At 39.8% G+C, this 15,146-nt stretch overlaps 1 protein-coding gene across 1 annotated transcript in view; it reads left to right on the top strand.

Annotated features, from left to right (window-relative positions):
- Window positions 1–15,146, top strand: part of CHN2 (chimerin 2) — a 327,241-nt gene that overhangs the window by 295,894 nt on the left and 16,201 nt on the right. The window contains exons 8-9 of the mRNA XM_060020659.1: window positions 7,154–7,238; window positions 11,386–11,559. Of these exons, the coding sequence (XP_059876642.1) occupies window positions 7,154–7,238; window positions 11,386–11,559 (259 nt within the window). The remainder of the gene's footprint in view (window positions 1–7,153; window positions 7,239–11,385; window positions 11,560–15,146) is intronic.

Consider the following 15,146-nt stretch of genomic DNA (forward strand, 5'->3'; position numbering starts at 1 on the left):
TTCTTCCTGTCTGGGGTATTTTCTTCCTGTCTGGGGTATTTTAGTTACTGCCCTAAAGTTTGCAAAATGTTCTTTTTGCTGAAAAGATACTCTTGAAAATCAATAAACTTCAGAGAATGGAAAAAACTGATCAGTGACTTTTCAAGATATGGGGCATTTCATTGGGAGAGTAAACATAATAACTCAATCCGAAATAAAATGGATCCAGAGAGCGTACCCTCAGCATTTACATATAGCCTCCTGTCTAGAGATTGTCCTTGTGAACCCAAAAGAAAATTGAACGATATATCAGCTGTGAAAATAAACGTCGCATCACAAAGCGGAAATTAGGCAGTGGACCTAAAATAATGTTTAACTAACTTTACATTGCCTTGTGTCCCCATTTTGCTGTATTTCTGGGGAATGTGTATTTGTGGGGACAATAAGTGGAGCTATTTGCTATTCAGAAATGTCTGCCTGCATTTGTTTGGCTGAAGAAATGAGATGGAAGGCAGTGGGGAAACACTGATGGGAAAGGTTGTTGGTAAATATGAGCAGGGCTAATAAGCATTAAATGCAATCTTGATATGCTTAATTATTTTTTAAAATATGGCAAGAAGTGAAATTTTAGAAAATCTGTGATTAGCGTATCCTGTATTTCCTGAAGCATCCGGTAGACCAGTTTCCATTTTGTCAATGTATGGTAAACACTGTAGCTACTTTCCTAATTCCTAAATATTGCATTTTTATTTTTACCCCAAGGCATGTTATTTCCCATGTGATTTCTTCATCCATTGGAGGTGTTCCAGATAAGAATTTTGCCACTCCTTTTTTTTTTTTTTTTTTTTTTTTGCATGACCTACACGAAAAGAATGCCTTTAAAAAGCCAAACCCACCTTCACTGGCCTTTGGTTGTGCTGTTTCCTCTTCTTGGAATGTTCTCCCCGAGTATCTGCCTCTCCAGGTCAACATCATCAGCTCCCCATCAGCCTAATCTTTCCCAGTCTAGTGAACTCCTATCCATCCTTCAAAAACCCAGTTCAAATACCTCTTTCCCCAGCCTTCTCAGGAAGAATTGATTATTCTCTCCAGTATCCTACCATAGGATAATTATTTATGTTGCCTGTTTATTCTTGTAGATGAGATCCTTGAGTGCAGGAAGGTTTTACTCCCCTGATCTATTTTGACTTTGTTATCCAAGGACTAGTATAGTGCCAGGTTAAAAGTAGGCAATCAGCATGTAAGTATTGAATAAATGAGTGAATAATGAGTGGGTGAATGGGTGGATGAACTAGGAAATAGTTCCCCTCTCTGACATCCTTCCCGCACCAATTTGTAATGCCATTTCTGAGATATACCAAGTATCCATATATGTGTGATTTGGTTTCTGATCTTTCCACTGTGTACCCCTGGTCTGTTTGTCCATCCTGCATGGTGTTTTACTTTTTTTTTTAAACTATATAAGTCTTGATATATAGTCGGATGTGTTTTCTTATGTTCTTCTACTTACTTAAAATTATCGTCGCTATTTCTTTCTGCTCTATTCTTCCATATAGATTGTAGGGCCATCTTGTCAAGTTTTGTGAAAAGCACCATGGAGACTTTGCTTGAAATTGCATTGAATTTAAAGGTTCATTTGGAGGATAATTGATATATTTACAGTATCGAACGTTGCCATACATGAATATAGAATATCTCCTTACTTATGAATATGGAATATCTCCTTACTTACTTAATTTAATTATTTTATAATTAGATTATTGCTGATGCTATGAATGAAGTCTTTAATTTTTATGATTTAACAAAATGAGTTATTGCTGATGTATAACGATGCTACTGATTTCTTCTTATTGCTCTTATATTAAGTAAACTTGATGGGCTTGTTCTTTCTTCCAACCATATATGATGTATTTCTTTGTCTTGTTTTATTATGCTGGCTAAAACTCTGAAGGATAATGCCCAAGAGAAGCACTTATAGCAGGCAGCCTTTTCTTTCTGCTGACTCTAAAGGAAATTATTCTAATATTTTATCTTTAAATGTGATGTTTATTATATGTGTATCATAGATATCTTTAATCAACCATTTTTAGGAGAGTTCCCTCTATTTCTAGTATGCTAATAGCTATTACTATGAACAGGTGTTGAATTTTATTAACTGTTGGTATTCTAATTTTTTTAATGATTATGTGGTTTCTCTCTCTTGTTTTATTATTGTTATGAATTCTAGTAATATGTCAACTACCTTAAATCCCGGAAATAAACCCTCCTCGGCCATGACATTTAAATATAATGCTACACTCAGTAGGATTTTTATATTTATGTTCATATTTGAAATTGAGGTATAATTTTACTTTTATGTACCATTCTTGTATGGTTTTTGAATCAAGATTACATTACCTTCATTAAGTGAATTGTGGAGCTTTTTTTTTTCCTCTCTGCTCTGCAGTAGTCTGTATTGGCTAGAGATTGTTCTTTAAAAATTCGATTAAACCTAATAAGATCATTTGGGATCAATGACTATTTGAGGGTAGATGTTTTACTGCAGATTTAATTATTTAATGGGTATAATTGAATTTAGGTTTTCTATATTATTTTGAGTCATTCTGATAATTTATATTCTTTAAGAAAATCATCCATTTCATATAACTTTTAATTTTGTGGGTAGAAAGTTAGCATTCTCGAGGTTTTTGTTTTATATCATTACTGCATCTGCATTCATGTCCTCTCTTTTATTGTTTGTGCCTTTTTTCTTGATCAATTGCTCAAGGTTTGCCTATCTTATAAATCTTTTTAAAAATCACCTGTTAGTTTTTTAATCCTTTTTCTTTTATTTTTCTATTTCATTATATTCTACAATAATCTTTTTTGTTTCTTTGTTTTACAGTTTGAATCTTCCATATCCTTTTTTTCATCCTGTTTTTCAGTCCTCTGAAATTAGTCATCTTGTTATTGTTTCATAAACAGGCTTGATTAGATTGGCCTGTGTTTCCCAGTTTTCTTGCTCACCCTGGCTTCTTGAATCCTGTCCTTTTCCACTAGGTTCAATGTGCTTCTTACAGAACTATATTATCCCTAAGTGTATCTTTGAGTGGGACCTGTGAGTGGAAACTCTTGGCATTTGTCTGAAAATATCTTATTTCACCCTTGCTTTTGAATGGTAATTAGCTGTGTATAGAAGTTAGGTTGGCAGTAATTTTCTCTGAACACTTGGATGAAATCTGTAATCTACTTGTCTCGTTTTTGCTGAGGAGAAGTCTGTTTTCATCCTAATTGCTGTCCTTTCGCAGGTAACCTGTTTCTTCAGGATTTTGCTTGTCTCTTTGGTATTCTGCACTTTCACTCTAATCTGTATAGGTCTAAATTATTTTTTATTCATCAGGTTTGAGGCTCATTTAGCTTTTCTTAATCTGAGGGTTTTGTGTCTTTTAGCAATTCTGGAAAGATCTCAACTGTTTCTCTTTTTGAATATCGCTTCCATATATGCCCTTAACCCCATCATCTCTCAGCTTTTCAGGATCATCACTCCTTTGCTTCTCTCTCTTCTGCATCTCCAGTCTCTTCTACCTATTGTATCAATCTCATTGACAAGTCAACATGCCCTAATGTCTCCCATCTTTTATTTAAAAAAAAAAAAAATCCTCCCAGGGCCCACCCCTTATTTCCCTGGAGCTATCTTTGTTGCTCTGCTGGACATCACCACCAAACTTTTTGACGAATTTGCCTACACATTTCTCTACTTCCGTGCCTCCCAGTTATCCTTCAGTTCCCTCGAGTATGACTTCTGCCCTCAACAATCCAGAGACTGCTCTTGCCAAGGTTGCCAGTGACTTCCATGTGTCTGAATCACAGTTCAACCCTCATTTAACTGGACCTCTTTCCAGCATTCAACCTGGTTGGCCACTCCTTCCCTAAAACACGCTTCACCTCTTGACTTCTGAAACACTTTACTTTCTTGGTTCTCTCCAAATGTTGGAGCACCATGGGCTTGGAATTGAGCTCTATTTTCCTCATTTTCTATTCTCTATTGCTAATAGGTTTTTTAATTCCATTCACACGATTTTAAATACCATTTACTTGTCACAGATGGCCAAATGTATACCTCCAGTTCCACTCCTCCTCTGAGTTATTGAATTGTGTGTGAATTCCTGCTTGACCATAAAACTTGGAATCTCAGCAGTATTTTAACTTAAACTGCTCAAAGCTGAATTCTTGAATTTCTCCCAAAAGAATGTCTTCCATATCTCAGCAAGTGGCGTCACTATCCACCCGGTTTCTAAAGCTACAATCTAGGAGTCACTGTTGATTCCTCTCTCCTTCAAATACCCACATTTATTCTACTGTCAGGTCCTTTAAATTCAATCTTCAAAAGAGAACTCATCCATTCACCTTCTATCTCTTCCTCCAACATCCTGGTCATGGCCTCTATCATTTCCCAACTAGAAACCACTACCCAGTTCCTGACTCTTTTCTGCTATTAACACTCTCGCTTCCATTTTCAACACAGCGGTCAGAACATCTTTTTTAAAAAATCATCTTCCTACTTGAAGTCCTTCAAGAACTTCCTACTGGACCTAGATTACAACCAAATCCACACTCATTAATAAAGCCTTCAAGGCCCTGTCCTACCTTCAACCTCATCCCAATTTCTCTCCCCCTCACTCTGGTGTTCTGGCCACCCTGGCCTTCTAGTCCCTCAGTCACACCAAGCTCTTTTGCTCCTGCAGGACCTCCGTAGATTCCTTCTGCCTGAAATGCACGCCTCAATGCCCCCACCAGACTGGCTCCTTCTCTTCCTTCAAGCAGCTTGAGGTCACCTTTCAAAAGATGACTTCTTGACCCTCATGGATAACACAGGGGCCTTTCTTAAATCTCTCTAGTAACAGCCTCATTTTTTTCTTTTTTTTCTTTTTTTTTTTTTGTGTGGTACGCGGGCCTTTCACTGTTGTGGCCTCTCCCATTGCGGAGCACAGGCTCCGGACGCGCAGCCTCAGCGGCCATGTCTCACGGGCCCAGCCGCTCCGCGGCATGTGGGATCTTCTCGGACTGCGGCACGAACCCGCGTCCCCTGCATCGGCAGGCGGACTCTCAACCACTGCGCCACCAGGGAAGCCCTCATTTATTCTTTTATAGCCCTTTCCGCACCTTTTCTTTTTTTTTGAGATATATTATTTACATATTATTTTATCGACCTTGCAGTTTCAGCGGTATATTAGCAATCAACTTTGTTGCCATGATTAGCCAGCAGTCCCTTTAGAACACTTCTAGTAAAATATTAAGAAACCTTTGATCGCTGAATTTGTAAAATGTTCAGCTTTCAGTAGGACACTTTACTGAGGAATTCTTTTAGTACCACATTTAATGTGAATGGGCCTTTCAATGAATCATGGCATTTTGGCTCTGGGAGAATTCAAATGCTCCCTCGGATGGATTCTCTGCATTCCAGCAAGGGGTGCTTTGTCATATCTTAGTGTCATTTCCTTGCAGCACGATTCTCCATTTTAGTAAAAATAATTCTGAGAGGTTTTTTTCTCCCCCCCGATCATTTTTCAAAGGAGAAATTGTATAAGGGGGGCAGTTTGCATGTGACAAACTGAAATACCAAAAGACTATTATAACTTAGTTTTATTGCATAGAAACCGTGGTCAGAAGTTGCTCTTTTTGATGGGTTGATTGACTACTTTCTCTGCCTTGACAAATCTGTGAGTGCCATTAGGAGGGAACCAAGCTTGTTTCATTTGTCACTTTATGTATACCCAATTACTAGTATATATAAATAAATAAAGATCTCAAAGTGATGCCATTTTTTCTTAAGTAGAGCTCTGATGAACATCTTCCCAAATTGTGACCGTAGTTGTCATCCTGACTATACAGGCCTGTACAGGCCTCCCAGTCTCTTAAAAAAATAATATTGTCTGCATGTCTTTTATTTGTTAATGGAGGTTTAAAACTTTGAAGGTCCTTATAGGAGCCACACAGTCTCATAATATTTTAATTTTGTAAAAATTCAAGACCTCTTCACATAGATTGATATGCCCCCAAATAGACTGCCTGTGATGGTTTCTGGCTTACTTCAACCACATTTGCTTTCAAGGATTCCCCTAGCTCTGCTTCTTGCAGCTCATTGGTGCCCGGGAACATGTATTTTTGTTTTGTTTTATTTTTGTTTTAAATCATGACTTAATACATGGTCCTGTCACAGGTGGACCTGTACCTGAATAATGAGAGATAAGACCATCCTTACTTCATGATGTTCAAAATATTTAACAACTGACTTGGCCACCAACCAAGGAGACTGGCACCTTGGCCAATCAGAAGGGACTTTCAACCTACACACACCCAGAGGTCACACCGGGGCCTACTGAATGCAGACACCTCTCTGGGGAAGGCAATTCTATAGACCCTATTGGTAGCCTTCATTTTCAGCCAACTCCCTCACTTTTTTTTTTACGGTGTGCGGGCCTCTCACTGTTGTGGCCTCTCCCGTTGCGGAGCACAGGCTCCGGACACGCAGGCTCAGCGGCCATGGCTCACGGGCCTAGCCGCTCCGCGGCATGTGGGATCTTCCCGGACCGGGGCACGAACCCGTGTCCCCTGCATCGGCAGGCGGACTCTCAACCACTGCGCCACCAGGGAAGCCTGAACTCCCTCACTTTTTAAATGCCTCTTCTGAAAGTGGCTTAAAGCCTTGGAACCTTCTAATTTTCCCATAGTCATGTCTTATTTATACCTACCTGGATATTCTATAGATAGGGCAGCTTTGGTCAAAAGGCCACAGTAACTAAGGTCTGCCTTCCAGAACTTGCTGAGCTCAATGCAGGTTATAGCAACCAGCTCAGGCTCTCTTGGGTTTTTCCATACAGTGCCTTGTTTGGGGTAGGGAGAGTCTCATTCCTTAGCTGATGGCATGGCCCTGTCCTCTTACTGTTTCTCCACATTCCTTTCTGGCTCTGGTGTGGGGCATGGAGGCTCAGTGGAGGATTTTCAAAAATCAAAGCACATCTCTGTTTTTTCCAGGTCTGTTCACAACTCATCCCCACTGGAAAGACAACGCCCAGTGAGGGATGCTCACTCCCACTCAGGCCTTTGTTCCTTGGCGTCTGTTTGTTTCATGTCCAAGGCCACCTGCCTCCAGGTGACTGACTTCTCTAACGCTTTTCTTCGTCTTGGCTCACAGGTCCACACGTTCCGAGGCCCGCACTGGTGTGAATACTGCGCCAACTTCATGTGGGGGCTTATCGCCCAAGGAGTCCGATGCTCAGGTAGGCACGGAGCTTTCCTTCCCCTTTTCCATTTACATCAAGCGCCGCAATGATGAGCTGGAGGGCATCTCTCCAGAGCGGGGAAATAGGCCCAGATTAGCTCAGAAGTCTAGCTTTCTGGAAGATTCAAGGCATCTCTGTGCTTAATGGAGAAACTCCTCTAGGTGTTTGCTAGAATGAAAAGGATTATCTCTGTTTATACAAGAAAAGAAAAAAATCCAGGGGAGTATATTTTCTTAGGTACCTACCTGCCATCCAAACTAGGTAGCTGTCCTTAAAAGAAAAAACTAAATCAATTCCAATGGAATTGCATAGATAGAAAAGTTACATTGGTTTCCCATCTTCTATTTATCATGCCATTTAGCCTCACCAGTGAACCTTCGGGGAGATGCAGTTATTCTCCCCATTAAATAGATGAAGAAACTGAGCCTTAATGATCATCATTAATTTCCCCTGGCCACATAGTAGGTGGTGGAACATTGATTTGGCTCCAGAGCCCATCATGCCCAGTATTTTTCTGCCATCAGATTAGCAGTGAAAATACACACCTTGATTTGATATCACATATTTTCAAAGTGCTTTGAAACCCTAGGTGCTTTTCCACCTAGAACTAGACACACACACCCATTGCTAAGAGCACACAGCACACCTTATTAAGATACATCTAACAAAACAGCAAAGAATTGCCAAATTAATGTGTAACCAGGCTTCCTACTTCATCATGCCATGCTTTTTCTGGCGAACAGTTCCGGCCGGAAGCAAGGATAGCCTCCTGTGATACATTGACTGGGTTTCCACTGACAGCATGACTGATTTCTTTCTTGCTAGGGTATGATTTTAAAAAATAATTCTTATGAAGCTTTTAAAATAAGCTAATGACACTACATTAAGATGATCTGTTTCCCACAAATGAACTTATTTACAAAAAGAAACAGACTCACAGACACAGAAAACAAACTTACGTTTACCAAAGGGGAAAGGTGGCGGGGGAGATAAATTAGGAATTTGGGAGCAACGTATACACACTACTATATGTAAAATAGATAAACAAGAAGGACCTACTGTATAGCACAGAGAACTCTACTCAATATTTTGTAATAACCTATATGGGAAAAGAATCTGAAAAAGATAGATACATAACTGATCACTTTGCTGTATACCTGAAACTAACACAACACTGTAAATCAACTATACTTCCATAAAAATTTAAAAAATTAAAATTAAAAATGATGATCTATTTCCCCATACTGCCCATTTTGGTTCACAGGATCATGGGACCTTAAATCCTTTCTCTGCCTGGAAAGGGCTATTTCAGCTTCTACTATATAGATACAGCAATCACCTATGGTGATACCTGGACAGGTCCAAGCGTGCTCATGTATGTCAATTCCTCTACCTGCCCCCATCCCAGATCCATGAGGCAAGCAGTAAATGTAGGTTTGGAGGCAGACTCTCCAGAAATGATCTAGATACCCTGATTACCACAAAAGTTACAAAGTATCTCACAGTTCAACCACTGAGAAAAGTGGTGGAATATCTGAATTACTCAGTGGTCATTAGTTCAACCTGTTCAGATTATACCTACCAAAAATATCCCTAATTGCTTCTATTATCCAATTTCAGCAGGAAACTGGTCCAAAGTCAATATTATGAGAACAAAACTCGGGATTCAGATTAGCTGTGAACAGCAACTTGCTCTGGGATAAGAGAGTTTGGGTTTTTTGGGTTTTTTTTTCTGTGTTTGTTTTTTTTTTTAAATAAAACATAATTCTAAGGCTATGTTACTATTCTCCAATGGCCACTGTTTAACCTCATACTTCCTCTGAGCAGCAGGAGAACTGAAAACTGATCATTAAATGTTTGGAATATCCATCATTACCTCTCAACTCTCCATATTTTACATAATTTAAATATTTTTAAAATTAACTAGACTTTATTTATAGCATATAGAATTGTATTCGTTTGCAAAAACTGAATATTTTTATACTTGTTAGAAAACATCTTCATTTTAATGACATATCAGTATTTAACTCTACATAAAAACACTGTCATTTCAGACCTTAAAATGAAGTTTATAAAGAAATTAAAAATAGAATTATCCTATAATCCAGCAAGTCCACTTCTGGGTATATACCCAAAAGAACTGAAAGGAACAGCCCTTTGTACACCCACGTTGATAGCAACATTGTTCACAACAGCCAAAAGGTAGAAACAACCCAAGTATCCATCAGTGGATGAATGGATAAACAAAATGTGATATATACATAAAATGGAATATTATTCAGCCTTTAAATGGAATGTTCTTCAGGAACTTCTGTCATGGGCTACAATATGAATGAACCTTAAGGACATTATGCTAAGTGAAATAAGCCCGTCACAAAAGGACAGATACTGTGTGATTCCACTTCTATGAGGCATCTAACGTAGTCACATTCGTAGACGCAGAGGCAGAATGTGGTTGCCAGGGGCCGAGGGGAAGAGGGTCCAGGGAGTTACTGTTTTATGGGTACAAGTTTCAGCTTTGAAAGATGCAGAAAGCTTTGGAGATGGGTGGTGGTGGCTGCACACAGTGGGAAGGTACCTAACGCCCCTAAACTATACACTTAAAATGGCTAAAATGGTGAATTTTACGTATATTTTACCACATTTCTAAAAAATTGTTTTAAATGAAGTTTGTAAGAATTCAGTGAGTAAAAATGACGAATGAAATAACTTAAGCATAGCTGGGCAGGTATCCTTATATTTTCTATCACCGTATGTGCTGTTTCTTCTATTTAACGCTCACGTAGTGTTCCCACACTTCAGACTTCACATATAGTAATTTATTTGATCCTCATGATAACCCTAGGAGTAGGTGCTATTATATGCAAACAAGAAAACCAGCCTATTCTATTTAGTTCAGTTCACCAACATCTGTATTCACTAACTAGATCTATCAAATGTTATTGAAGTTTACCTGAGCTTTGCTGAACTTCTCATGTTGATAAAGCTAAGATAATTAGAACTGGTTTTGTCTTTGGAGGGGGATAGACAGAACTCAGCCAGTAAACATGACATGAAAACCATGTAATGACAAAAATCGTTTTCTGATGATTTTACAAAAGTTTAGATCCTCTCAAATCCTTGGTGTAGTTAAGTGCTTTTATTTAAAGCAACTGATTACAATATTCATTATCGTGTGTGTATAATATGTATATAAAATATAAAAATGATATTATTATTCTTTACACCTATAAAAACAATCAGTATTAGAAGGTACTTTGAATAGATACCAAATCAACTTTGAACATCTTCAGCATTAAATTTTTATTTTCCAGAACGTAGACTGTGCCTTGTTATTGTTAGAGAGATTCCATCAGTGGATGACAACTGCTAATAAGGCTTTTAATGGGCACATTGAACTTAAAAGCACCTTTTCAGCTTTGGATTTGATATGAGCTTTATAAATAATTAGTCTTATCATCACATTACATGGCATTGTTCTAAATTGTAAACTCTCGGGTACTCCCACCGGTGGCCAGTTAGACAGTATTTCCACTCAACAGGTGTCAAAATAAGGCAAGTAGAAAGGAGAACGGCCTACTGAAACTGCCCAGCAAGGAGGACAGGGGTGGAAAGTATGGGCAACTCTCCAGGAATGCGAAAGAGGATGCCAATGGTCATGGGTCTCTCAGACCAAAGATTAGAGATTCCTACAGAGACAGTCATCATGTCTTCCGTAAAAGGAGTGTCACGAACTTAAGGGAAACAACCTCGCAAAAGTCCTAGGTGCCCTTTATGAGACACAATTTGCTCTGGGAATCCAAACCCAAAAGCCCTCATATGGACCCAAAGTTTCCAGTTCCAAAAGGGAAAAAAAACATACAAACAACCTGGCTAATGACCAAAACTATCTCCATGAGATGTTCTATTCTTATGGTCCAGCCACAGAGAAGGCTTACTGAGAAAAATGGAATTATATAAGTTTCATGAGTAAAGATAGATTTCATACTCATCTTGTGGACAGCATCACCTCTAAGTGGGATGGATGTTTCAGAGAGATACAGCAAACTCCGGGTGTTTTCATTTTTATTTTTGGTAACATATAATTTGTGTTGAGCTTTCACAAAAGGGCCAGGCAAGCGTAATGTGGCTTCTTTGTTTACAGACTGTGGATTGAACGTACACAAACAGTGTTCCAAGCATGTTCCCAATGACTGCCAACCTGATCTCAAGAGGATCAAGAAGGTGTACTGTTGTGACCTGACAACACTCGTGAAGGCCCACAACATGCAGAGACCCATGGTGGTAGACATATGCATTCGGGAAATTGAAGCAAGAGGTTTGGAAAAAAAACACCTGCTTATTATAGTGATTTTATTTTTACTGTTGTCAAGGAGACTTTCTTATAATTGTTAAATTGACTCTCCAGTACTGATCTTGGGGAAATGGTCTGCCCAGGCCCATGCACGCGTGCATGCGTGCACACATGCTAAATCCAACCAACGACATCAATTTCTGTGTCACACATAAATCATGCATGTACGCATTTAACACACACTTGCTAAGCATTTAGCATGTGCTACACACTGGGGATATAAAAGTCACAGTTCACACCTTCAGGAAATTCATAGCATAATATGCAGAATCAGGGGTTGGGGGCAAATAAATAAATGCTGTGAGTACATATATTCAAAGCACTATTTAAAAAAACCACGGAGTCACAGAGGAAAACATTTTAATCTTATCTGAGGAGAGTTCAGAAAGGGTTTATGGCAGAGGTGAGGTTTGAATCGAGTCTTTGAAAGTGCTTCTGTTAAATAAGTAAAGAAATTTTTGGTCAACACATATATTTTCTACCATATAGAAATTCACTCCTAGTATTGGTTCTGTTTATTTCAAAGAGGAGAGTTAAAAAATTGAAAAGATCTATTCATTGAAAATTGAGAAGGCAAGGAAGATAGAAACATTTCAAAGAAGAGATTCTTTATATTATGCTTGAGTCATCTTTCCTTTATTTGTGTTTCGGCCACTTTTCAGTATCAAAATGCTCAGTGATATGGTGGATAGAGTCTGGTTAGGGAGAACTGGATTGTTGGATGTAATTTGGGTAATTGGAAAGGCTTTTACCATTGTTGCCATGTATTTACCCTGCTATAGTTGGTATCCATCATTGTGTCCAAGTTGGCTTAATATATTCTACAGGTATTTATGCATTCGCCAACCATCCCATTCTTTCCAAAACAAAGCAAAGGAGGATATTGTAACTTGTTATCCCAAAGCTTTTAGAGATAGGAAATTATTCCCTCTTCCATACAGGATGAAAACGATAGCTATTCTGTTCCCTTAAGACTTGCTCATTTCATCTCAAATTGTAAGAAATGCCTCCTGCCTTTTGACTGCTGTGTCTGTCAGATCTGAATGCGAGCTTTGGAACCTGGTGAAGCTGTTGATGCAGGGGCTGAGCTGAGTACGAGTTGAGGGGGGTGCCCTGACTCTGGATGAGTGGCTGGGAAGAGCAGCCCTGGGTCCTGCTGTTTAGAGGACTCCGCGACCCCAAAGGGTCAGATCGTCAGCCTCTCCAGAGCCTGCAATCAGTACCTGTGCTTCTCTGAAGAAGCTGGGATCATCCCATAGGGATCCTCATCAGAGACTACTAATCATTTGGGCAAAGTCACTACCACATCTGGTGTCTAATGTGTCCACGGGGAGCACAGCACTAAGCATGTCTAGTACAAGAGCTAGAATAGCACAAGTGAGGAATTTATACGGAAGTCACAGCAAAGGGACTGGAGCTACAGGCACTAGGGGCCTGTGCAGGTGAGCAGAACCAGAGGATGGGCTGGAAGAAATTCACATGATGCTGCCATTCCCAGCTTCATTGCCACCACTGCCAACATCTTACCCTGTCTTCCACCCATAGCAAACTTCTTATTGTTCTCCAAATGCTTCTACCACCACTTGTTTCTGCATGATATGGCAGAGTGAAAAGATCATGAACTTGAAGTTAGATTCCCAGCCCCTTCTCATATTAGCTATAGTATGACCTTGGGCAAGTTACTTACTCCATTTGAATATCTGTTTTCTCATCTTTAAAGTAACAGAATCAGTTGTACCTCCTAAGGTAGTTATGAGGGTTAAAATGAGTTGATCCATATAAATGACCTAGTACAGGGCCCAACATAATAGGACTCAACTGTGTTATTTCTTTTGGTTTTTTCCTGGAATGACCAACTCCCCTAACTCCACCTCCAAATCTGTGTGTCTAACCAATGTACTTAACCCATAGCTTTCAATGCTGTCACAGAGACTCCAAATAATAGTGTCTTCAAAAAGCTAGAAATCTCTCTCTCTGGCAGCAGCCCAGGGCTCATGGAGCAGCTGCCCAGGAACAGGCACCCAGGCCCTGCAGGCTGTTGCTGTGTCATCCTTGAGCGCTGTCCTCACCTGCATGGTCCCAGATGGTTATCACCATCTCACCTGCATTCCAGCCAACAGCAAGAGGGCATACCCTTTCTCTTCAAGTTCATGACCCAGGCACTATACACATCACTTCTGCTCTCTCCACACTGGCCAGGAGTTAATGGCCTCTGCGGTGGATGTTGTTCTAAAAACCAAGGGTTTTATCACAACAGAGGAAGTGGAGAACTAGTATGGGACGGGGAGCTGGCAGCCTCTGCTAACTCTGGCAAACTCCAGCCTGTCCTTCATGCTGTCCTTTAAAGATAGCTCCTCAGTAAGACCTTCCCCATGGCCTATTCTGTCAAAAGGCAGTGTTAGTGTCCACTGCACTGTACTCCCCTGTGCCACTGTGTCCTTGCCTCTGTTGCCGTGCAGGTTACAACTGGACTGGAGCATGCTTACATGCACCACCAACTAGAACAGGATGACACCGGGCCCCATCTTGTGGGCCCATTCAGTAGATCGGTAGTGGCATCCTAGACAACTGTCCTGAGACGGATTCTGAAACTGAGTGGGGCTCAGTGGGAGAAAATGCTGAGGTCAATTAAGAATGTCTCCTCTGGTCACAGGAGAGAGGAGGGGTAGGATTTATGCCATGCATTTGTTGTCTCTGATGCAGACCCCATGTCAGCCCTTACATATGGCAGATAGTACATGTGAAAAACAGAAATGCATGTCAGTTATCAGGAGTTTGACAGAGTATACTGCAGCAGCAGTAGAAGCTATTTATTTGCTTATTTATTATTGCTGTAGCTATAGTTTGATAGCAGCTAGTTTTTGACATAAAAGGTCTGAAATCTTGTCCTCTATCCCTTCAGATACTTTGGAAATATCTTAACAAATCAATGAGATCTAGGAGCAGAACCCACATCTTTTTTCTTAGACTAAATATACAGTGATCAAGTTTCCAGAATCATTCAATAGAATTTTATTTTCCTGCATCCGTTTGTATGATCATTTATTTGAAGGTATACCAATCAGATCAATCATGTGTAGTTAAACATTTAACATATTGTCATGTTTATGATGAAACATATAAGGCTATAAAATCTGGATAGTTCCAGTAAAATCAGGATAATAGGTACCACACACATGCATACTTGTACTGTGTACCTAGTACACTGCTACATGCAGTACGGCATATGGATTGAGATGCTGCTGCGAGGAAACTAGTTTGCTGCAGCGAAATCACATCCAGCTGTCAGATGAACAAAGGAAGCAGGAGACCACGGTTGACGAGAATCTTGACCACGGGTTCACTTCGCAAAGCCAGGCAGGAGGAATACCAGATTGCTGAGGTCTCCACTGCCACACAAGCAAATGAAGACAGACTTGCACAGAAACCAAGATGGACAAGTTCAAGTTCTGACATGACAGCATGTAATACATAAGAGCACTGACGGTGTTTGCTCATTTCCTGATGGTGCGCAGTGTAGACAGGAAATCAGATTCTCTTTTAGATGCTTT

The sequence above is a fragment of the Delphinus delphis genome, chromosome 9, assembly GCF_949987515.2.
Source record: "Delphinus delphis chromosome 9, mDelDel1.2, whole genome shotgun sequence".
NCBI lineage: Eukaryota > Metazoa > Chordata > Mammalia > Artiodactyla > Delphinidae > Delphinus > Delphinus delphis.